A 22,537-nucleotide genomic window follows, 5' to 3' on the forward strand; every position below is an offset into this window, starting at 1 on the left:
CAATTCCACTCCTAGGTATAAACAAGAGAGAAATGAAAACATATGTCCACACAAAATCTTATCCATGAATAATGCAGCAGCATTATTCATAATAGCCAAAAAGGGAAAACAACCCAAACGTCCATCAGTTGTTGAGAGGATGAAAAAAATGTGGTATATCCATATAATGGAGTATTCCTCAACTATAAAAAGGAATGAAGTACTGACTCACACCACAACATGGATGGACCTTGGAAACCTTACACTAAGTGAAAGAAGCCCAACTCATAAAACCACATTCTGTGTGATTCCGTTTACATAAAATGTCCAGAACACGCAAATCCAGCAAAGTAAGGGCTTGGGAGAGAGGAGGGAAGTTGTGGGGGGTGACAGCTAAGGGATGCAGGGTTTCTTTCTCGGGTGATGAAAATGTTCTAAAATTGACTGTAGGGATGGTGGCACAGTTCTATCAACTGTACACGTTAAGTGGGTGAATTGTATGGTATGGAGTTATATCTCAATAAAACTGTTTTCTTAAAAAAGAAAGTACAAGAGAAGGAAAACTGAAGGTCCATGCTGCTGCTGATGCTAATCTTCCAAAGGACAAAGGACCACGGCAGGAAGCTGGAAAATCTGCTAAAAGCTGTTCACATTGTTGATGCTAACCAAGAAGCAAGAAGGAAAAGAAAAAACAAATAAAAGTATCACTAAAATCTCTCAGTAATATTCTCTGTAAGTGATAGTGCCTTTTGAGAATACAAGGTGCAGGGATTAAGGCTGCTCTTTTTTTTTTTTAAAGATTTGATTTATTTATTTGACAGAGAGAGACACACAGCATGAGAGGGAACACAAGCAGGGGGAGTGGGAGAAGCAGGCTTCCTGCTGAGCAGGGAGCCCGATGCGGGGCTCGATCCCAGGACCCTGGGATCATGACCTGAGCCGAAGGCAGACGCTTAACGACTGAGCCACCCAGGCGCCTCTTAAGGCTGCTCTTTAAAAAACCCTTTTCTTTGGGGGAACTTAAAGTATACCAAGTCGAGTCTGGAACATTTGCCAAAGACAGGAAAACCACCGTAACCCAAGCAAATGTTGCAGTGCCCACAGAAACGATAAAATATAAAAAGAATCAGAAACTGCTGATGCATTGAGACCAAATCCATGCAGTAAAAGCTGAGTGCAACTGGGGAGGGTGGGAGGGAAGGATATTTTCTCTTTTTCAATTGGTTTCTTTTCTGAGCACAAGTGCTTTCTATGTCCTCCTGAAAATGCAGAACTCACTGAGTGTGGAAACACAACCCCGGTCTTTGTTCTGCTCCGGAGTGGACGGGTTTTGTCATTCCAGTTTTGGCTGTTCCTCAAGATCATGAAAAGCAGCACACTCTGGTTTCTGAAAGTTCAGCAGGTCACCCCTCCAGATGGAGCACAAGACGGAGGAGCACTTTCAAGCACAAAAGAGGAGTAAATGTGTCATTGCTGCCTGAGGAAACTTACCATTTCTCGGCCCCTCCTCTTCACCCGCAGAACACTTCATGTATTTTTACCACACTGATGACTTGGTTCCTCTTGACTCACTTAAGTGCACAGACGAAGCCTTGTCTCTGTATCCCAGTGCCCAGCCCAGGGCCCAGCGCAGAATGGATTCTCAGAAAATTAGGTGGTTGATGCATGTATGATGCACGGTACATGTATCTGTACTTCGGTCTGCCTGGGCCGCCATAGCAAAATGCAGGCCTCCCTCAGAGATGTTGCGGGTTCCGTTCCAGACCACTGCAATACAGTGAATATTGCAATAAAGTGAATCCAATGGGTTTTTTGGTTTCCCAGGGCATAAAAAAGTCATGTTTACACTATACTGTAGTCTATTCAATGTACAATAGCAGTGTCTGAAAAAACAATGTACATACTTTGGTTAAAAAATAATTTACTGCTAAAAACTGGTAACCATCATCTGAGCTTCCAGCAAGTCCACTGTTTTGCTGGTGGAGGGTCTTGCGTTAATGTTGACGGCCGCTGACTGATCAGAGTGGTGGTTGCTGAAGCCTGAAGAGGTTGTGGCAATTTCTTAACATAACAGTGAAGTCTGCCGCATCAACTGACTCTTCCATTCATGGGCTATTTCTCTGTAGCATGCAATGCTGTTTCAGAGCATTTTATCCAAAGTAGAACTTCTTTCAAAATTGGAGTCAGTCCTCTCAAACCCTACCGTTGCTTAGTTGATGGTAAGTTTATGTACTATTCTAAATCCTCTGTTGATGTTTTAAAAATCTTCACATCGTCTTCACCAAGAGTAGACGCCACCTTAAGAAACTACTTTCTTTGCTCATCAATAAGAAGGAACTTCTCACCAAGTTTTTAAGACTCAAAGTAATCTATCACATCTTCAGGCTCCATTTCTAATTCTGATTTTCTTGCCATTTCCACCTCATCTGCAGTTACTTCCTCCACTGAAGTCCTCAGCCCCTGAAAGTCATCCGTGGGGGTTGGAATCGACTTCCTCCAAACTCTTGGTAAAGCTGATATTTTGACCTCTTCCCATGCATCATGAATGTTCTTATGGCATGTAGAAGGATGGATCCTTTCCAGGTCTTCAATTTACTTTGCCCAGATCCATCAGAGGAATCACTGTCTATGCATGGCAATGATTACCTTATAAAACGTATTTCTTATGCAATAAGACTTGAAAGTCAAAATTACTCCTTGATCCACGGGCTGCAAAACGGATGTTAGGTAGGAAAACATTAATCTCATTGAACATCTCCATCAGAACTCTGGGGTGACCAAGTGCATTGTCAATGAGCAGTAATATTTTTAAAGGAATCCTTCTTTCTGAGCAGCAGGTGTCAACACTGGGTTTTAAAGTATTTAGTACACCGTGCTGTAAACAGATGTGTTGTCACGCAGGCTTTGTTATTCCATTTCTAGAGCACAGGCAGAGTAGATTTAGCATAATTCTTAAGGGTCCTAGGATTTGGGGGATGGTAAATGAGCATTGGCTTCAACTTAAAACCACCAGCTGCATTAGCTTCTTAAGAGTGTCAGCCTGTCTTCTGAAGCTCTGAAGCCAGGCATTGACTTCTCCTCTCTAGCTATTAAAGTCCTGGATAGAATCTTTTTCCATGGAAGGCTGTTTTGTCTACATTGAAAATCTCTTCTTTAGCATAGCCACCTTCATTAACGATCGGAGCTAGATCTTCTGGATGACTTCCTGCAGCTTCTACATCAGCACTAGCTGCTTCATCTTGCACTTTGATGTCATGGAGACAGCTTCTTTCCTTAAACCTCATGATCCCACCTCTGCCAGCTTCAGACTTTTCTTCTGCAGCTTCCTCACCTCTCTCAGCCTTCACAGAATGAAGAGGGTTAGGGCTTTGCTCTGGATTAGGCTTTGGTTTAAGCAAATGTTGAGGATGGTTTGATCTTGTATCCAGACCACTCAAACTTTTTGCAGATCAGCGATAAGGCTCTTTCACTTTCTTTCTGGAGTAGCGATTTTAAATTCCTTCAAGAACTCTTCCTTTGCATTCACGACTTGGCTGTTTGGAGATTTTGGCCTTCCTCACTAGGCTTAAACATTCCTAGCTTTGATTTAAAGTGAGGGACGTGCAACTATGCCTTTCACTTGAAAACTTAGAGGCCATTATAAGGTTATTAATTGGCCTAATTTCAATATTTCTGTGTCTCAGGGAATAGGGAGGCCTTAAGGAGAAAGAGGGAGAGAGATGAGGGAATGACCGGCTCATGGAACAGTTAGAACACACATAACATTTATTGTTTGCCGTCTTATGTGGGTGAGGTTCATGGCGCCCAAAACAATTACAATAGTTAACATCTAAGATCACTGATCACCATAACAAATATAATAACAATGAAAAAGTTCAAAATATTATGAGAATTACCAGAATGTGACACAGAGGCATAAAATGAGCAAATGCTATTGGGAAAATGGCCCCAATAGACTTGCTAAATGCAGGGTTGCCACAAACCTTTAATTTGTTAAAAAAAAAAAAAAGTGCATTATCCGTGCAGCACAATGAAGTGCAATAAAACAAAGTATGCCTGTACCATGGGCTAGGTGGCTTAAACAACAGATTTATTTTTCATAGTTCTGGAGGCTGAAAGTCCCAAATCAAGGTGCTGGCAAGACAGGTCTCTTTCTGAGGCCTTTTCTCATGGTTTGTGGGAGATTACTTGCCTGCTGGTTCACAGGACCCCTCCTTGGTGTGCTTGTGGGAAAGAGAGACAGAACTGTGTGCTGGCTTCTTCCTCTTATACAGATACTAATCCCATCATGGGGTCCCACTCTCAAGACCTCATCTAACCCTAATTACCTCCCATAAGGCCCCATCTCTGAATATAATCATATTGTGGGTTATGGCTTCAATGCATTAATTTGGGGGAAGACACAATTCAATCCATATTGACATGCAATATGCCAAAAGCAGCACTACACTAAATGTAAATCAAGTTAATCAACTTTAAAGCAAATGTGCATACAGAAAAGTGTACCAGGGTAAGAATGCAGCTAGATGAATTTTCACAAAGTGAACACCCCTAGGTAACCATTACCAAAATAAAAAAGATGACAACTACCAGCAGCCCAGAGTCCTCTCCATGCTCCCTTCCAGCCAGCCCTCCCACCCTCCGCCCCCCAAACAAAACTAAACACCACAGATTTGTTTTGCCTGTTTTATGAATAATGCATAAGTGGAATCACACACTATGGATTCTTTTTTTTTGTCTCGCTTTTGTCCACTGTTACGTTTGTGTGTGTTCATCTTCATTGCTGTGTGGTACTCTGTTGCATGAATATAGGCTTAACTCTTCTGTTGGAAGACATCTTCACTGTTTCTAGTTTTTGACAATTATGAATAATGCTTCTACAAACATTGGTATACTTGCCTTTTGTACACACACCCAATCACACACATTTCTGATGGGAGTGTACCTAGGTGTCAAACTGATGGGTCACAGGGATAGGTATGTTCATTTATGGTAGATAAGGTCAAACAGTTTCGAAGTGGTAGCATGAACTTACCCTCCGTATGCCATTTGCCAGTTCTCCTCATCCTACCCTTGCCAATACCTGAGACCGTCAGTCTTTCAAACATTTACCATTCTAGTAGGTATGTACTGGTTTCTCATTGGATTTTTTTTTTTTTAAAGATTTATTTATTTATTTGACAGAGACAAAGCGAGAGAAGGAACAGAAGCAGGGGGAGTGGGAGAGGGAGAAGCAGGCTTTCCGCTGAGCTGGGAGCCTGATGCGGGGCCCGATCCTAGGACCCTGGGATCATGACCTGAGCTGAAGGCAGACGCTTAACGACTGAGCCACCCAGGTGCCCCTCATTGCATTTTTTATTATAAATTTTCATTTTCCTGATTCTAATGGGATTGGACACTTTCTTCATATTGTGTTGTCCACCTGGGTATCTTCTTTTATAAAGTACCTGCTGCCCAATTTCTACTGAGTTGTCCTTAACATTTCTTGATCTGTGGGCATTCTTATACATGCTCAAGATGAACCCTGTCAGTTTTGTGTGTTATAAATATTTTCTCTCACTGTATGGCTTAGTCTTTTTACTCTCTTAATGGTGTGTCTTTATAAAGAAAAAAGTCTTAAGTTCAATGTAGTCTAATTTATCAACATTTTCTTCTATGATTAGTGTGTTCTGTGTCCTGTTTAAGAAATCTTCCCCATCCCAAAGTCATGAACATATTCTCATGTCAACTTTTAGAATTTTTTTTAAAGATTTTTATTTATTTATTTATCAGAGAGAGAGAGCACAAGCAGGGGGAGCAGTAGAGGGAGAGGGAGAAGCAGGCTCCTCACTGAGCAAGGAGCCCGATGTGGGACTCGATCCCAGGACCCTGGGATCATGACCTGTGCCGAAGGCAGACGCTTAACGACTGAGCCACCCAGGCATCCCAAGTTTTAGAATTTTTATTATTTTACAATTCACATTTGGATCTATAGCTCTCACAAGACACATTTTAATTTTTATTGATGTGTAACTTAGAGAAAGTGCACAAATCTTAACTATTCAGCTTGATGAATTTATACACATATATACAAATGTACACATAGTTGACTTTTAAACAACATGGGCATGGGGCACCTGGGTGGCTCAGTCATTAAGCCTCTGCCTTCAACTCAGGTCATGATCCCAGGGTCCTGGGATCGAGCCCCGCATTGGTCTCCCTCTCCATGGGAAGCCTGCTTCTCTCCCTCTCCCCCTGCTTGTGTTCCCTCTCTCACTGTCTCTCTTTCTCTCTAATAAATAAAATATTAAAAAAAAAAACAACAGAAAAAACATGGGCTTGAATTACGTGGGTCCACTTAGATGTGGATTTTTTCTATAAATACAGTACAGTACTATAAATTTTCTCTTCCTTGTGATTTTCTTAATCACATTTTCTTTTTTCTAGCTTACTTCATTGTAAGAAAACAGTATGTGATACAGATAACATACAAAATATATATTAATCAATTGTCTATGTCAATAGTAAGGCTTCCAGTCAACAAAAGGCTATTAGTAGCGAAGTTTTTAGGGAGCCAAAAGTTAAATGCAGATTTTCGACTGTGCAGGGAGTTGATGACTGAACCCTCATGTTGTTTAAGGGTCAACTTGTGTGTGTGTGGGGGTGTGTGTGTGTGTGTGTACTACCTAGATCAAGATACTGAACATCTCTCACACCCTAGAGGGATCTCTCATACCTTTTTCAGTCAATAACCCCCAAAGGTAACAATACTGTGCCTGTAACACCATCAATTATTTGGCCTGTTTTTGAACTTTATATGCATGAAAGCATGTATTTGGTGCTCTTTTGTGTCTGATTATAATTTGCTCAACATTATGCATATGAGATTCATCCACATTGCTGCATGTTGCAGCTCTTCATTCATTTTCATTACTGTAGAGTATTCCATCATATGACTACATCACAACTTATTTATCTACTCTCCTTCTGATGGACATGTGGATTGTTTCTTATTTCAGGGTATTATGAATAAAGTTCCTATGAATATTCTTGTACATGTCTTTTGAAGGATATAAATACTCATTTCTTTTGGCTGTCTACCAGGATACACAAAATTTTGATGTTACCATACTACAAAAACCATTTAGATTTGTCAAGCTCTCCCTGTCAAGTACATATAACATATTTTAATTGTTCCCACATCCACAATTCTTATTAGAAAAAAAGTGAAAACCTTTTCTACTTCTTTGAAATAATTTCAGACATACCCCAAATTGCAAAAACAACACAAAAAAAGTCCATATGTTCTGTATCAAAATTCCCCCATGTCAACATTTCACTATATTTTGTTTATCATTAATTATCCCGTGTGCATGTCAGAGTGTGTGTGTGTATGTGTGTGGTCTTGACACTGTTGAAAAGTATAAGGCTGTTACTTTGTAGACTCTATACATTTGGGTTTATGTGATATTTCCTCACAATTAGATTCAGGTTATGTGTTTGGAGCAAGAATACACAGATGTGATGCTGTGTTCTCAGTACATCATATCAGAAGGCACATGATGGTGATTTGTCTCTACTGCTGTTAATTTTAATCACTTGGTTAAGGCAGTTTCTGCCAGGTTTCTCCACTGTAATACCCCTGTTTTCCCCTTTGTTATTAATCAGTGTCTTACAGGAAGATGCTTTGAGATTATGTAAATATCCTGTTTCTCGTCCTACTTTCATTTCCTAGTTTTACCATCCATTGATGATTCTTTTTAAAAATTTTAATTCCAGGATAGTTAACATACAGTGTTATTCTGTTCATGATTCTTGCCTGAAATAATTTTTATGGAAGTGATGAAAACTAGTTTGTTTTTAATACATTCAAATTTTTCAAAAAATCTTATAGCGATAATCAGGATTTCTCACAAATCCAACTGAAAGCCAGAAGATCACCAGACATTTATCCGTAAAAATACCCCCAAAGTCACCTTGAAAGATTAAAAAAAATAAAACTGGCAAACTGGTGGTGGTGGCATTCTCAAGCAAAGTGCAGCCACCCCCTGGGAGCCTGGGAGTCAGCCAAAGAAGACAGAAAAGGAATTCTCCTACAAGTCTCCACTTCTGTGCAAACCACCCCCAGACCATCTTGGTGCAGGCTGAGAAAAGATGTTTTGCATGCTCAAAGCATCTCATTCTAGAAGGAGCACCTAGAATGGGGAGCAGGGGTCAAGTCCTGCAGATCCTGAGGGCCCCTGGGGTTCAGCCTGTGTCTTCTCTGGAGAAAAAGCAGAAGGTGAACTTTGCCCTTTTGTTTCCAGGAGATTCTCACTCACCTTTCTAGCTTTCTGGAGGCCGGGACCTGCTCACCTGCTTAAGCAGCAGACCCAGCACAATCAATCCATAGAGATCCTAATATCCTGTGGGTTAACTAGTGAGGCTCCTGGAAGCAAAGTCACCAAGTGAGTCGACAAATAAGCAGGTTCCAATTTATAAGTGGACGGAGTCCCAAAAGCTCATCCTTCGAGCCAAGGGTGAGAAATGTGGTCTCTGCAGCTTAGCTCACAAAACCAATAACTCACAGGGCAGTTGCACAGATGAGTGAGGACTGAGAAGGAAACCTTCACCTAGAACATGATCCCTGCAAGATGAAGACTTTGACTGAAGCACCAGAAAGACAACTTGCCTCAACTTGTCCAGCACAGTTTTACTCAGCAAGACCCAAGTTAGCACGTCTGATACATCAGGCATCTTGCTGAGCACTGGGGAACCAAGGATGGGTAAGATATAGCCTCTGCCCTTGAGAGCTTACAGCAATGGGAGGCTTCTGCTAGGGGCCGACTCAGGGTCACCAAGACTCCAGTGGATGGTGGAGCATGGGCCCCACAGTTCCAACAGCTGTATTCAGACTGGCTGGTCATGAGCAGTCTCAAGGGTGAGGGCTGCCTGCCCAGTGGGCGGCTAAGCCTGGCTGTGGCAAAGCACATTTCACTCAAAGGTATCCATCTACCAGTGGTTATATGGTGGTCCAATTTTACCAGGAAGGGAGACACATCCACCAGCTACTTCTCTCTCCAACCCACAGAGTAATACATTTTTCATATTTGTATCTGTTGTTCTTGTTTTTATCAACCCCCTGTCATGTTCCTTGAAAACATTAGCATTTTCAAAGAAGAAATGAACAACAGTAGAAGGGTACATTCTGATAAAAGGGCATCTTTTCTGCCTGAGTCCCCAACTCTGAAACCTGCAATTGCTGGACCAAGGCCACAGCTGGCTATAATACTTCATCAGAGCTGGGATGCCACAATTTTAAGAGCATCATGACTTTTTTTTCCAAAGATTTTATTTTTAAGTCATCTCTACACCCAATGTGGGGGTTCGAACTTACAACCCTGAGATCAAGAGCTGCATCCTTTAATGACTGAGCCAGCCAGCTGCCCCAAGCATCATGACTTTCTATGCCACCAAGGAAGACAAAAAGCTGCCAAGTGAACAATGACACAAAGGAAGACAACACAGCCCAACTTCAATAGCTGTTAACATGTCAACACAGATGCACGCAGGAATCAATAAAAAATGATCATTCTGGTTAATCTGACATGCTCCAAGCGCTGTGTGCTAGGTGTTGAGACAGGAACACAGGAGGAAACAGAGGGCCATCCCAGTCAAATGGGGGAAACACACTCAACATCTAAACTTCACTTCTCCTTCTGTCCTCTCCCTCCCAAGCCCCCAACACCAACCAGCCAGGACCTATTCCTCCTCCATCGCACTCATACCCTTTCCAGGCTAAGATGTGAAGCCATCTGGTCTCACCATGCTCCCTCCTCTCCCATCCAGCCCAGGGACTGCAACTCCATCTGCCCACCTCATCCCACTGCAAACCCCAAAATTCTGCAAACCCAAGCCCAAAGCCTGGAACGTTCAGCCTCCCTCTGCAACCCTCCCACTCTCCATCACTGCCCCACGGCGTGATTTCAACACGTTGCCCCACTTTTTGTTCTTTTGCTTTCCTCCCTACAAGAAAAATAAAATAACCTGTCTTAAAGTGTAGCCATGAGGTCAGATAATTATGGAATCCAAAATGCTTTGAGCCTTGATGTAAAAAAAAAAAAGATCCAAGATTAACTGAGACTATGACAACAGCTCTGTTTTTATGAATATTGCTTTTTTCAAGATGTCTTACTCCTAACACCATGCTTTATGTCCATCCTTTTAAACAAATATTTAATAGCTAAGGAATTTTAGTGAGGGCAGAGGCTCTGGTTAGCGAGGCCTCAGCTCGCAATCTAAAAGATGAAATGAGTTTTATCCACAAAGAAAAGTCAAACAGTCTCCACTATTATAAACTGCACATCCATCAAACTAGGCATGGGCTGGGAACAGAGATCCTTTCTGGAAAGAAAATAGCAGCTACCCTTTGTGACCTAGGGAAACACTGGAAAAACACACACACACACACAAAACCACCAAATCAACCAAAATGTAAACCAATTCTCAAGTTAGTCTGAAGACAGTTCCGTCCCAACAAAGCGAACGATGCTTTGGAGACACTTCCACCCAGGAGAGGAGGGCCAGCCCTGGGTCCAGCAAGGCGCCCGGGTCGGAGTAACACGCAAGCACACGTGTTGAACCGGCAAATCCACGAGAGCGCAACAAGGAGTTGGGCGGCTGTGCCAGATCTGACCTTGGGACAGTCTGCAGTCCTGGCAGGGCAGGGCTAAGAGGGCCGGGAGGCTGCGGAAGCCCGGGCACGGGCCTGGAGGAGGGGGCAGGCTAGGCGGGGAAAGGAAGCAGGTGCGGGCTTCCGAGACGGTGGGGCTGGAACGACGGAAGACCCGGCTGGGGCGGGGAGCGGGTTCCTACCTTCAGGGCCGCCAGGGCCTTCCCGTGTCTCCAACGTTGCAACCAGCAGGTTGCACCTAGGCAGGTAACAGCCGTTCCAGCGTCTGCGAGCGCGCGCCGCCGGCGTCCCCCAGCCCCCGCCACGTGCACCCCCACGTGCACGCCATGCGCAGCGCGGGAAGCCCACGGGTGGGCGGTGCTCCCTGCCACAGAGGCCCTCGGGCCATGCCCAGCACCGGCTCACCTCCCTGAGCTTTTGTTCTGCCCCCTGCGCTTAACGTGCAGTAAAGTCGCCGGATCCTTACCTGGGGACCAGGGCTTCCAGACTGATGAGGACAGGAAGGCCCAGAGGGAAAGGGCCACTTGCTAAGGCACACCGACAGAAGGGGGTGACGCCAAGATTTGAACCCTGGCCCACGAAGGCCTCTCCAACATCAGACCACTTGGGATCTTTGCCAAGTAAAGACACTGACCGTGTTGTGTGTTGAGAGCGCGCTGCTTATAACCACTGTCGGTGATTGTTATTCACCGCGTTTTGCTTGAGAACAGATGTGTTTGTCCTAGGCATGTGTAGCTGAGTGTGAGTGTGTGCGGCTGTGTGCGCGCTTTGGAGGATGTTGGCCCTGGCAGATTCACACTCGACAAACTGGTCGAGCCCCCACCCTTGCCTGCCCCCGAGCTAGGCCATTTACACACATTATTTCTCGTCATCCTCAGCCCGTCCCGTCATCAATTAAAACTCATATCCTACTCATCTGGGGCACTGATTTTTAATTAGGCATCATGAATAGCTAATTAATCGTCCTCCTGTGTGGTATTCCAGGCAGGAGGGCGGTAGAGCTGTGCTGAGCTGGCCAAAGCTACCGCGGGCACTCTGGCTAAGCCCATTTACCCTGAGGGAGCCCCTCTTCCGGGGCCAGGACGTGAGAGAGAGAAGGCAGAGGCCTTGGTGTGTTGGAAGGCCTTCCTAGCAACACTGCTTCTTGACCTTTACTTCCTTTGATCAGCTCCGCTAGGAGTTTGGGCTCATTTATTCATCTGACTTCCATTTGTTAAAAGGGATATTGAAGAGGTTGAAAGGATCCCATCTGAACTCCTTCCTGTTCTTTGGAGAATGCTTGCCATTTTATTTTTTATTTTTAAATTTTTTTTTACTCCTGCCATTTTAAATGTTTTAAACATACGTAGGTAGATTCATTTTAATGAGTGTCATTTAAAAGTTTAATATGAAGAAACCGAGTGAGTCAGCCCCCGGCAAAGTTGAAAATATTAACCTATACAAGAATAATTCTTTTTCTTTTTTAAGATTTTATTTATTTATTTGAGAAAGAGAGAGGGATGGAAGAAGAGGGGAGAGCATAGAGAGTCAGAGGGAGAACAGACTCCCCAATGAGCAGAGAGCCTGATGTGGGGATCCATCCCAAGACCCTGAGATCCCAGGGCCCTGAGATTGTGACCTGAGCCTAAGGCAGACACTTAACCGACTGAGCCACCCAGGCGCCTGCAGAAGAATAATCCTTTTTCAGGATACAAATGCTTCCACCAACATTAGCTTGTTTCGTCTTCACTGTGAGCTGGAGGGCACTTTGACTACTCTCATTTTCCAGGGAAGAAATTGAGGCTTGAAGGCCACCTGCCTGGCCTAGGGCCATACACTGGGGTATGAGAGCCCACATTTAAGCCCAGGGCTCTCACTGCTACTGGCATGTCTTTCCCCACGTCTCCCAGAGTTTTGCTCTCATTTTAGTACCTGTTGTTCTCACTTCTTTGTGTTGAGGCCCTGGGTCCTTGAGGCCCTCCACATTCCTCCACATTTCAATAACCAGAGGACTTTGGAAGGAGAGTAAAGGAGGTTTGGCCAACAGGGCTGCCTCAGGTGGCTCAGGGACTCCAATAGAGGCCCTCCTCTGGGCCTGGTCATGCCAACTGAGGACCTGCTCCAGGCTCCTCCTCCTCCTAGGATCTCTTGTTCCTTCAACCCCTGCTCTGCAGAACCACATGCTATGGGGTGACTTGATCTCTTAGCCCGGTTAAAAAGCTGTGTTCCCAAGAGTCCTTTGAATAGTGACCCTAGAGCTGGGATTGACCCAGGGGAGAGTGGCTTTAGGCAAGTTGGCCTGGCTCCTTCCCAGGACCCTGACTTCCATCGGCCAGCCTGGAGGGACACTTTCAATTATTTTATTCATTTATTCTCCTTCATGTAATTATCTTTTATTGATCATCTAGCAAGTGCTACATGCACTATATACATTGTAATTCAATCATTTTTAATGACCCTACAAAAGTGAAATTGGAGGTTCAGAGAGGTTAAGTTGCCCAAGTTACAGAGCTGCTAGTTGCAAGACCATCTGAACCCATGTTTCTCTGACCCCGCAGTGTATACCTTTTCTTCCATACTCCACTGTTTGATTTCAAAAGAGGTATTGGAGAAAAGATTAAAAAAAAAAGTCAAAACCACAAAGAGAAGGAAGAGCCACATTTTGGCCAGAAGGGCTAATGTGATTATGTTAATGAATATTAAGCCTGTCTCTGAGCTTCTTGGAAGCAAGAAATAAAAGTGTGTTGGGGGGGATGGGCACAAAGCTCTACATGCTTCTCTATATAATACAGAGTCTCTATGGTAGAAGGAAATAAAAGTTTTTCCTTATCTTCAATTACAAAAGTAACTTTTCATGTAGGATCTTATACAAGGACATTATGAAACAAAATTAAGAAAAATTTCAATAACCAGGTACAGCAAAAGACAGATAAACAGTTGTCCTGGGTAATGCATCCATCCATTCAGTAGTCATTCAACAAACACTGAGCAGCTATCACGCATTGGCTGCCTAGATGCAAAACACACACAAAAAGGTAATTACGCTGTGTAATCAATCCCCTAATGGAAGCAGGCCCAGTACTCTAGCAGCACACACAAGTGGGATAACAACCCCATGGGTAGAAGTCTGATGACCTCACAGGCAAGATAACATTTGCCCACAGCCTTGGAGTTGGAGTTGGAATACCAACTCATTTCCAAAAGAAGGAGAAGCATTCAAGGAAAAGGGAAGAGAATGTGCGAAGGCATGAATGTAAATGGTGTGTTTGAAGACTGGATTGTCAGTGATCAGTGGGGAAGGACAGAACTCGTAGGTGACAGCCAGGCTGAGGGGAACCTTGAGGGCCATACAAAGGGTTTTCTTGGCAGGATAGCTGATTGAGTACTGAAGGAACAGAGAGAGGTGGAGATGGGGGTAGGCAGTTTAGCTGGGGAGGGCGGGCTCGGAGTGGAACGAGGGCTCTGGTAAGGCCTGAATGACAGAAATGTCCCTGGAGATCAACGTCCAGTGGAGGAAGAAGAGCCAAGAGACTGAAAGGCAAAGTAGAGGAAGCTTAGTTTGAGTGAAGGCAAGGACAAGGCAGCTAACAACAGGAAGATGTCTAAAAGAATGAGGTTATAAACAGAGTCTGGGGGTTGACAAATGGGGGGCCAAGGGTGAACTTAGCAACAGAATTTCAGGGTACAGTGGGGTCAAACAGTAGGTTGGGTGACATCGTAAGTGGTCACTGAAGAGGTAGACAGACACAGGGAGGGAGCCGTTCTTCCAGAAGTCTGGAAGTGGATGGAAGAGGCACTGACCTGAGGAAAGACTTGGGTCTCAGCATCCTTGAAGCCAAGGGAAGGGGCCTGATGCAGGGAGAGGGTGAAGAGCCCAGGAGGTGAAGGGGCAGCCTTGGGGAGGAGAGACCCCGTTCCTCCAAGACCAGGGGGAAGGGGATGAAGGGAACGGAGGAGGAGGGTGAAGAAGAGGAGGGAAGGGAGGCTGACTCTCAGTGAAATACAAGATGGGCAGGGCTGGGGCTCAAGGACAGTGAAGGAAAGAACCACCAAGCTCCCAACATGGAGGGTTCAGCCAAGAGTGACAGTCACAAGCCTCTCGTGGTGTACGATTTTCTCTGGCAGTGCTTGCCAACTTGGAAGAAGGGACCCAGAAAACAGACGGTTGGGCATATTTAGCATTGGGTACCATGGACAATGGAGCAAGGACCCGGGAATGACAGTGTAGTTGAACCATTGAGCAGGACATCATCCCAGGCAGAGACCCATGCTGATCACTCTCTGTGTGCCCCTCTGGATCCCCCTCCACCCCTGCTCTTCGCCTGGTGGGCTGTCATCCATGGGCGGCATCAAGGGGCTCCCTTGCCCTCTGGTTGCCAGTTAGGGTCACTTTGCTCCTCACCTCCACCCTACCCTCTCTGCCAAGGCTCTAGCAGCTCCTCCTGCTGCTCAGCACTCCCCAGGTGTAAATACCATCGGGCCCAGGGTGGCTGTCCCTGGTTCTCAAGATCGCTGGGGGCTGCCTAAAACCTGCCACCCCTCTGCAAACAGCCCTTTACTCATTTCTTCTGTGGGGGTCACTGGGGCCTGACTGACCCAGGAAGAACAGATCCCATGGGCCTGCCCAGCAGGATGGTGATGGAGGGAGATGGAGGGAAGAGGGGAAAGGAAGAGATGGCATGGTGGGGGAGAGGAAGATGAGGATTTCCCAGGTGGAGCTTATGTTCCTCTCTGGAAGAATAAAGGGGGCTCCACGGAATGGGGCAGAGGGTTATGGGATGAGAGAAGGGTTCTGGGAAAGGAAGGGTGGCAATTCACATTTGAGCCTGGACGGCCCCACTGGTTGACCACAACCAGTGCTTTTGTTTCTTACAAAAAAACACCCATCCCCCCCACACCCCCCCACACGCATGCACACACACACACACACACACTTAAAGAATAATCCTCCTTTGATCCCTCTGAGCCCCAGCGACCGCCAGGCCTCATGCTGACTGCAGTTCCAGGTGACCCATTTCGGATTTGTGGCATCTGCACAAAAACGTTTCATTTGTTCTGACCTGGCTTTGCTGCCAGAAGAGTCCTAGCTCCCAGCAGGCTGCAGGAGGTTCAGCCACTTTATCACACCTTCCTCAGGCCTCCCTAGGTGGCCCTTGAGGTCTGGGCTGTCCCTGGCTGAAGCAGGATCCCAGCAGGCCTGCACACAGCAACTGTCTCCCCCTTACCCCACTTGTTATAATTAAAAATTGGCCCTACACATGCCTTTGTAAGTGGTCAGGGTCTCTGTGGCCCAGCTAGAGCAACAGAAATGCAGATTAAGTCCCTTTTATGACCCCATTCTTTCAGGCTTGTGAGAACTCTGCCCAAACCAAGAACAAGTCCTCACCCCTTCCACTTTGTTGTGATCGATTCGAAGAAGCAGCAGCCACGTTTTACTCCCTTTGAATAGGGACCAACCTTGGCCCATGGAAAGGACTCAATACAACCTCCTTAACATTCAGAGTCTCTGCAAGTCAATTAAGATAAAGGACCTCCTCTAATAAGAATATGAATAGCCAATTAAAAAATGTTTTCTTCATTTCTGGATAGGTAATACATTTTATGGTAATATATATTTTTGTAATTGATATTCACTTATATATCTGTATATTTTAAGAAACATCCCTTAGGGGGCACCTGGGTGGTCAGTCGGTTAAGTGTCTGCCTTCGGCTCAGGTCATGATCCCAGGGTCCTGGGATCGAGCCCCACGTCGGGCTCCCAGCTGAGCAGGGAGCCTGCTTCTCCCTCTGCCCCTTCCCCCTACTCATGCTCTTGCTTGCTCTCTCTCTCAAATGAATAAATAAAAAATCTTTAAAAAAAAGAAACATCCCTTATACATGCATTTGTTTGAATACGTCTATATGAGCATGGAGCAGTGATTATCAATCAGGGTGATTTTGCCCTCCAGGGGACACATGGCAATGGCTGAAGACACTTTTGGTTGTCACCACTGGGGAATGCTAATGGCAGAAATGCTAAAAATCCTACAATGCACACAGGACTGCACCCTACCCTGGAAAGAATTATCCAATCCAAAATATCAATAGTGTTGAAGTTGAGAAACCCTGGCATAGAGAAAGGAAAAAAAAAAGGAAAAACACAAACCATTAATATTGAACCTTTTCCTTACTCATCATATGTTTGACTTATTACAATCTGTTATTTTGACCACTAAAAATTATCCTATAAAAGTAAAAATATAATACTCAGTGAACGTTTCTTATTTTGGCAAAGACAATGATGGAGCCAGAGTAGGGGAGACTTTCCCAAGGAGACATTAGGGGGCAGGGGTGTGAGCAGAGGGTGGTGGGAGCTGGAGGCAGCAGGGCGTGGGTGGGGATGCTTAAAGACTGGTCCGACAGGAGCTCACCTGCAAAGTCTGAAGAATCCCAGGTCTTTTGTGAGCTGAATAAGGACTTGCAAAAATGTCCTATGATTAGGCATAAATACCTTATTTCCATTTCATAGACTGGAGTGAACCAGTCTTGTGGTCAGGCAGCAGGGAATCATAACTCATCACGACTGCATTTCTCACTGGCCTGCTGAGAGTTGGGTTAGGTGCTTCTCGGCAAAGAGGGGTCAATGAAGATGGAAAAACTCTGGCTTAAACCACAGGTGAATTAAACAGGATTCTTTGCCGCAGGCCTAATCAGAGCCTTTAATGTGCTAGAATGTGCATCTCCAAGAGGGAATTCAGTAAATGCAGGACTTCCCAAGTCCTTTTTACTGACAACATCTCCTGAGACTAGGTTTCTGGGAAATACTGATCTAGTCTAATCAATTTTACTGATGAGGAAATGGGTGGCCAAAAGAAAAGTAACTGGCCAGGCTAACTGGTGTGGTTCCATCCCAGGACACCTGTATTTCAGACCAATGCTTTTTCCCTAGCATTAAACATTTAACCACAGGTACAAATCAACTCTAGATTCTTGGGGAACGTTCCTAAGATTTATGGAATTTTTTTTTTCCCAATTTAATTTGGAGCGGTTGCACTGGAGGTTAAAAGAGAAGGGAGTAACACTGGAAGCCATTCAAGGCAAAACCCACCTTTCAAGAGGATCAAGAGATTCTTTGCCTCAGAAGAGGGACCATTTCTTGCTTGGTGGAGGGGGCACCCATGAAGACCAAATGTGCTCCTGTGAAGGAATGCTCCACCAGGTCCTTTTGAAAATATAACCTGCATGGAAACACCTGGGACTTCAACCCTCCCCAGTGTACCTCAAATTGACCTCACTGGGCCAGGAGAAGTCCTAGAAAACTTATTCTATATAATCTCTCCAAGAAGTAAAGTGACTAAAATTTACTTGCTCCTGTTACATGCCGGGCCTCTAGAAGGCACTTGAGGATTCAAAGATGAATAGAGCATAATTCTTGCTCTGAAGGGAATCTCCATCTGGTAGGGAAACATATTCCATGGAGTCAGACTGAGATAGGGCTATACTGACAATGTAAACAAAGTCCTAGCAGCCGATGAGGGGCAGTGTTTACAGTTTTGAATGCCCACCCTTCTAAGAAGCTTGCACACCTCAGCTTGCGGGCAATGGGAGCTATGGAAGATGTTTTCAGTTGTAACCAAAGAACTCTGGCCCAGGTACCTTTGGTGACTCCATTTCCCATTATCAACTTCCCTTCTTGCTCCCCTATTTTGTTTGGGGCAAATTATGCTCAGAGACTGAGACTGTCTTTACTAATGATTTATTTAATACAGGTTCATTGAGGGAATTAAAATTTATATTTCACAAGCCAATAGCATAAGGATGTCTCTTTATAAGCTAATAAAGAAATAACATACTTCAAACCAGCCACAGGTTAATTACGCTATTGTTCCAGGCAAAGGGGAGATGAAAGTCCAAATTTAGTTGAGGTATACCTTTCCACACTGGGTAGGGTCAATCCTTCCAACTAAAAGCTGGATAAAGCTTCCAGCTTAGGTTCCTCACTCCTGGAGCACCAGTGTTGGCAGGAAGGTGTGCTGCTTCGAAGAGATCACTAAACGGATTGTGCCACTGCCTAGGAGTGCCAAGGCTGGGACAGATGCCCCTTCTCTAAGACTGCTGCAGGGTTTAACACCACAGCTGACCAAAAGTAGCCTCGCTAGGGCAGGAGAAAGTGTCTCAAGATCTTCAGAGAACTATTTAGATCAAGAAAGAGTAGCCTTGAACACTCTCGAGGTGTCGGTCAAACCTCTTAGTTTTTAATATTTAAAAGTCTGTTACATGATGGACCCACTGCTGTTACAATGGTGTCAAGGACATAATAGTCCTCTCCACGCCAGGGGCGAGAGTTCATTAAATCCTAATACCCAACTTTTGAAACAAGTTCAAACCACAAACAACTTTGTCCAAAACAAGCTTTCAAAACATGGATTTGAAATCATAACAAGTCAGGACACAACAGCGTCCCTTAACTTGTTTCTTGGTTAATAACCTCCGGGTGTAGCCCACCCCCTCACTCCACATCACCAAAGGTGTTGGTCCTGGGAGGGGCCCTAAATCTGGCCCAATCCTCCTTCCCCTCCCCGGTCCCACCTCAAGCCTGGACCTCATCATCACCCACAACGACTTCATCATCTCAGCGCCACTGTAACAGGAAACTGATGCTAGGACTGCGGGTAGGTCCTGCTCAAGTTCTTACAGACTGGGCCAATGCAACAAGTTCGCGATGCCTCACACTGCCCGGCGAACCCGCGTAACAGTTAACACAGTGGACTTCAGGAGCCCGCTCCTAAATGTAAGTCATCTGGGGGAAAAAGAATAAAATAAATTTAAATCATTTGGGGGTCCAGCAAGTCTCTTGACAGACTCGAGCTTAACAAGTTCCATCAGGATGCCTCCTAGCAGGAAAGACGCACAGGAACTCCACTGTGGTCGCCTCATTCTATGGAGGAGGCCACGGAGTCCCAAGGGCGCAAAACGAGCTGCCCTCGCGTTAGTAAAGGGCAAAGCCTCAGAAGCCTACGTTTCATACCGAGAGGGCCCCGGGGCCTCTGGGACCGAGCAGCGGAGGATGGCAGCGAGAATCAGGCACGCGCTGACTCTCCCGGCCTCCTGCCAGAGTCACGTGACTGGGGCGGGCTCGAGGCCCGGAGGAAGCGGAAGTCCGACACCCGGTTGGGGGGGTAAGCCCTCCCCCGGAAATCACGCCTCTTTCCGGAGCCTGCTCCCGGAAGTGCTGCTGTTTGTAGCGGGCGTGATGGCTTCAAGGTTACTTCGCGGAGTTGGAGCGCTGGCCGTGCAGGCCCTTAGGCCCCGCGGTCCCAATGGAGTCGCCGCGGTGCGCACCATGGCATCTGGAGGTACTCGGCCCGCTCGGCGCGTCAGGGACCGGCGCCGTTGCCCTCCCGGGGTAGTGCCAGGGCAGCGAAGCGGGGCGGGCCGTTCAGCTCCTCGGGGCCCCAGTGACTGCTCCGGGTCCCTGAGTGCCTCAGGCTCGGCGGGCGTCTCCCTGTTATTCCTGGCCGCTTGTGCTGCCGCCCACCGAACTGACCCCCGCTGCGGAAGAATCCTCAACTGAGGTGCCGGGTGACCTTGGGGGACGGGTTGCAAGTGGGATGCGGAGAGGCCAAGCTGCGCTTCAGAACCGCGCTCACATCAAGTTGGATGAACCCCACTAGGACTCTGACTTAATTTTAGAAAAAATGTGTAGAAATATTGGTCTCCGTGGTTGAAGGAAGAAAAGATTACTCTGTGCTGCCACTTTGGAGATCATGACAGTGGTTCTTAGGAGAGTGTGTTTGAGTAGCCCTTAGAAGAGCTTGTAAACTATATGTAAACATTCGTGTATGTGCATTTTTCGTCTTGATAATTCAGACAACATCATAATTCACGTTTTTTCCTTTAGGTGGTGTTCCTACTGATGATGACCAGGCGACTGGGCTGGAGAGGGAGGTCATGATAGCTGCACGGAAAGGACTGGTGAGAAACTCCTTTCTGTGCCTTCTCGGGAGTTCATGGTCTTGGATGATGGAATCAGGACGGTCTCCTCTCTGGTAGCATTTGAGATAGGGAACCTGACTTGTGTGGGAACGGTACCACTAGCCTTTGGAGGGTAGGGATCATTTGGCATAATGGCTTAATTCTTTTTCAGGACCCATACAATATGCTAGCCCCAAAGGCAGCTGCAGGCACCAAGGAAGACCCTAATTTAGTCCCATCTATCACCAACAAACGAATAGTGGGCTGCATCTGTAAGTACCTCACCACTATTTTTTTGTCCATTTGTTTAATATATTCTATACAGGATGTCAGTAAGATGTTTCAGATCTTTTGTGTGTATGGGGGGTGTGTGTGTGTAAAGGGGATATATGTGTAAATGAGTTATTCTAAGGGTCCCCTGGCCCTTTCAAACTTCATTAACCTTCATTAATTAAGTAGGTTGTCCTTACTGTAAAGAGGCATAGAACATCAGTAATACCAGCTCACTGGGGATGCAGCATGAAGGAGTATTCATCCAGAAGATATTTATTGTACTTCCTCTTTGCCAGATACCATTTTAGGCACTAGGGCTATATATCAGAATGGACTATGCTTTGGGATTCTACATAGACAGAGGAACTGCTAGAACCTAATAGTGACTCTGATGTGAGCCCATAAGTAAATGGGCCTCATTTCTTCATCTGAAAAGTGGGGAAGGAGAGAGCTTGAATTGATCTCTTTTAAGATGTCAGCCATAACTGTGTCTTAGAGGTGTCTGAGGAGGTTAATATTGGAAGTCTCCACTTCTAGGTTGGATGGCCTTCAACCACCTTTTTCTTTTCAGGTGAAGAGGACAATAGTACCGTCATCTGGTTCTGGCTGCACAAAGGCGAGGCCCAGCGATGCCCTAGCTGTGGAACCCATTACAAGCTGGTGCCTCACCAGCTGGCCCACTGAGCCTTTGCACTAACTTACTCAAAATGTGCTGTGAAGTTTCTTCTTTCCAATAAAGACTAGCCATTGTGTTGGCTCCTTCTCCCATAGTTGGCTGGTCTTATTTCTATCCTTTATTTTTTGGGAGGCATGGATTCTTACATTGGGAATAGCTATCTGTTAATATTATTTTGCCATCCACGTGCTTGTGTATGCTGAGATTGACAATCCCATAATACAATGATTGGGACCATCTGCTATGGGGAAAGCATGGGCTATGGTGTCAGGCCGACTGCACTTGTAATATTGGCTCCATCATTTAGCTTTGTCACTGGGAGCATGCCCTCTGAGGGTAGGTTACATTTTCAAAAAAAACAAACCTTGTGAGGTGTTAGAAGTAATAAATATAAAGAGCCTGGCAGATGGCTCACAGTATTGTTATAAAATAGGGTGACCTTGTGACCAGAATCTTGGGGGCTTTGAAGACTTGAGGTTCAAGGTATGGTTCATGGGGATACCATCAGCAAAATCCAGAATATGAGACAATTCCAGAAACCAATGACCAGTTTCTTCAAATAAATTGCTGTGAGGAGGGGCACCTGGCTGGCTCAGTTGGTAGAGCATGCTACTCTTGAACTCAGGGTCATGAGTTCAAGTTCCACAGTGGGTGTGGAGCCTACTTTTTTTTTTTTAATATTTTATTTATTTATTTGACAGAGCGCGAGCAGGAACACAAGCAGGGGGAGTGGGAGAGGGAGAAGCAGGCTTCCCGCTGAGCAGGGAGCCCGGGGCTTGATCCCAGGACCCTGGGATCGTGACCTGAGCCGAAGGCAGACACTTAATGACTGAGCCACCCAGGCGCCCCTGGAGCCTACTTTAAAAAAATAGTTTAAAATTAAAAAATTGCAATGAGGAAAAAAAGAGTAGGGAGAACCTATCAAGTGAAATGGATGTGAGGGAGAGAACAAGAGCAAAGCGTGGACCTTGTTTGGATCTTTATTTGAAGAAATGCATCTGTAAAGAAAACAAATTGAATAATTT

At 45.5% G+C, this 22,537-nt stretch overlaps 1 protein-coding gene across 2 annotated transcripts; it reads left to right on the plus strand.

Moving 5' to 3' along the window:
- The first annotated feature begins 11,120 nt into the window (after positions 1-11,120).
- COX5B (cytochrome c oxidase subunit 5B) lies at positions 11,121-21,606 on the plus strand. 2 transcript variants are annotated; one of them, XM_088026556.1, is made up of 4 exons: positions 11,121-11,250; positions 20,490-20,563; positions 20,736-20,835; positions 21,408-21,606. In XM_088026556.1, exons 1-4 carry the CDS (start codon positions 11,121-11,123, stop codon positions 21,518-21,520), a joined length of 417 nt encoding a protein of 138 aa, XP_087882682.1. In that variant the 3' UTR covers positions 21,521-21,606. The 2 variants fall into 2 exon arrangements, with proteins under 2 accessions (XP_087882682.1, XP_027959862.1); XM_028104061.1 differs by lacking the exon at positions 11,121-11,250 and adding an exon at positions 19,796-19,944.
- Positions 21,607-22,537: the final 931 nt, after the last annotated feature.

The sequence above is a fragment of the Eumetopias jubatus genome, unplaced genomic scaffold (assembly GCF_037043125.1).
Source record: "Eumetopias jubatus isolate StellerSeaLion01/CBP00866 unplaced genomic scaffold, mEumJub1_p1.0 scaffold_9, whole genome shotgun sequence".
NCBI classification, from domain to species: domain Eukaryota; kingdom Metazoa; phylum Chordata; class Mammalia; order Carnivora; family Otariidae; genus Eumetopias; species Eumetopias jubatus.

Excerpts from the sequence above, each read along its gene's own strand:
- COX5B (XM_088026556.1), top strand. The coding sequence starts at position 11,121 with ATGAGGACAGGAAGGCCCAGAGGGAAAGGGCCACTTGCTAAGGCACAC. Across the intron at positions 11,251-20,489 it reads CCACTTGGGATCTTTGCCAA|GTGGTGTTCCTACTGATGAT; the intron begins GTAAAGACACTG and ends TTTTTCCTTTAG. Across the intron at positions 20,564-20,735 it reads TAGCTGCACGGAAAGGACTG|GACCCATACAATATGCTAGC; the intron begins GTGAGAAACTCC and ends ATTCTTTTTCAG.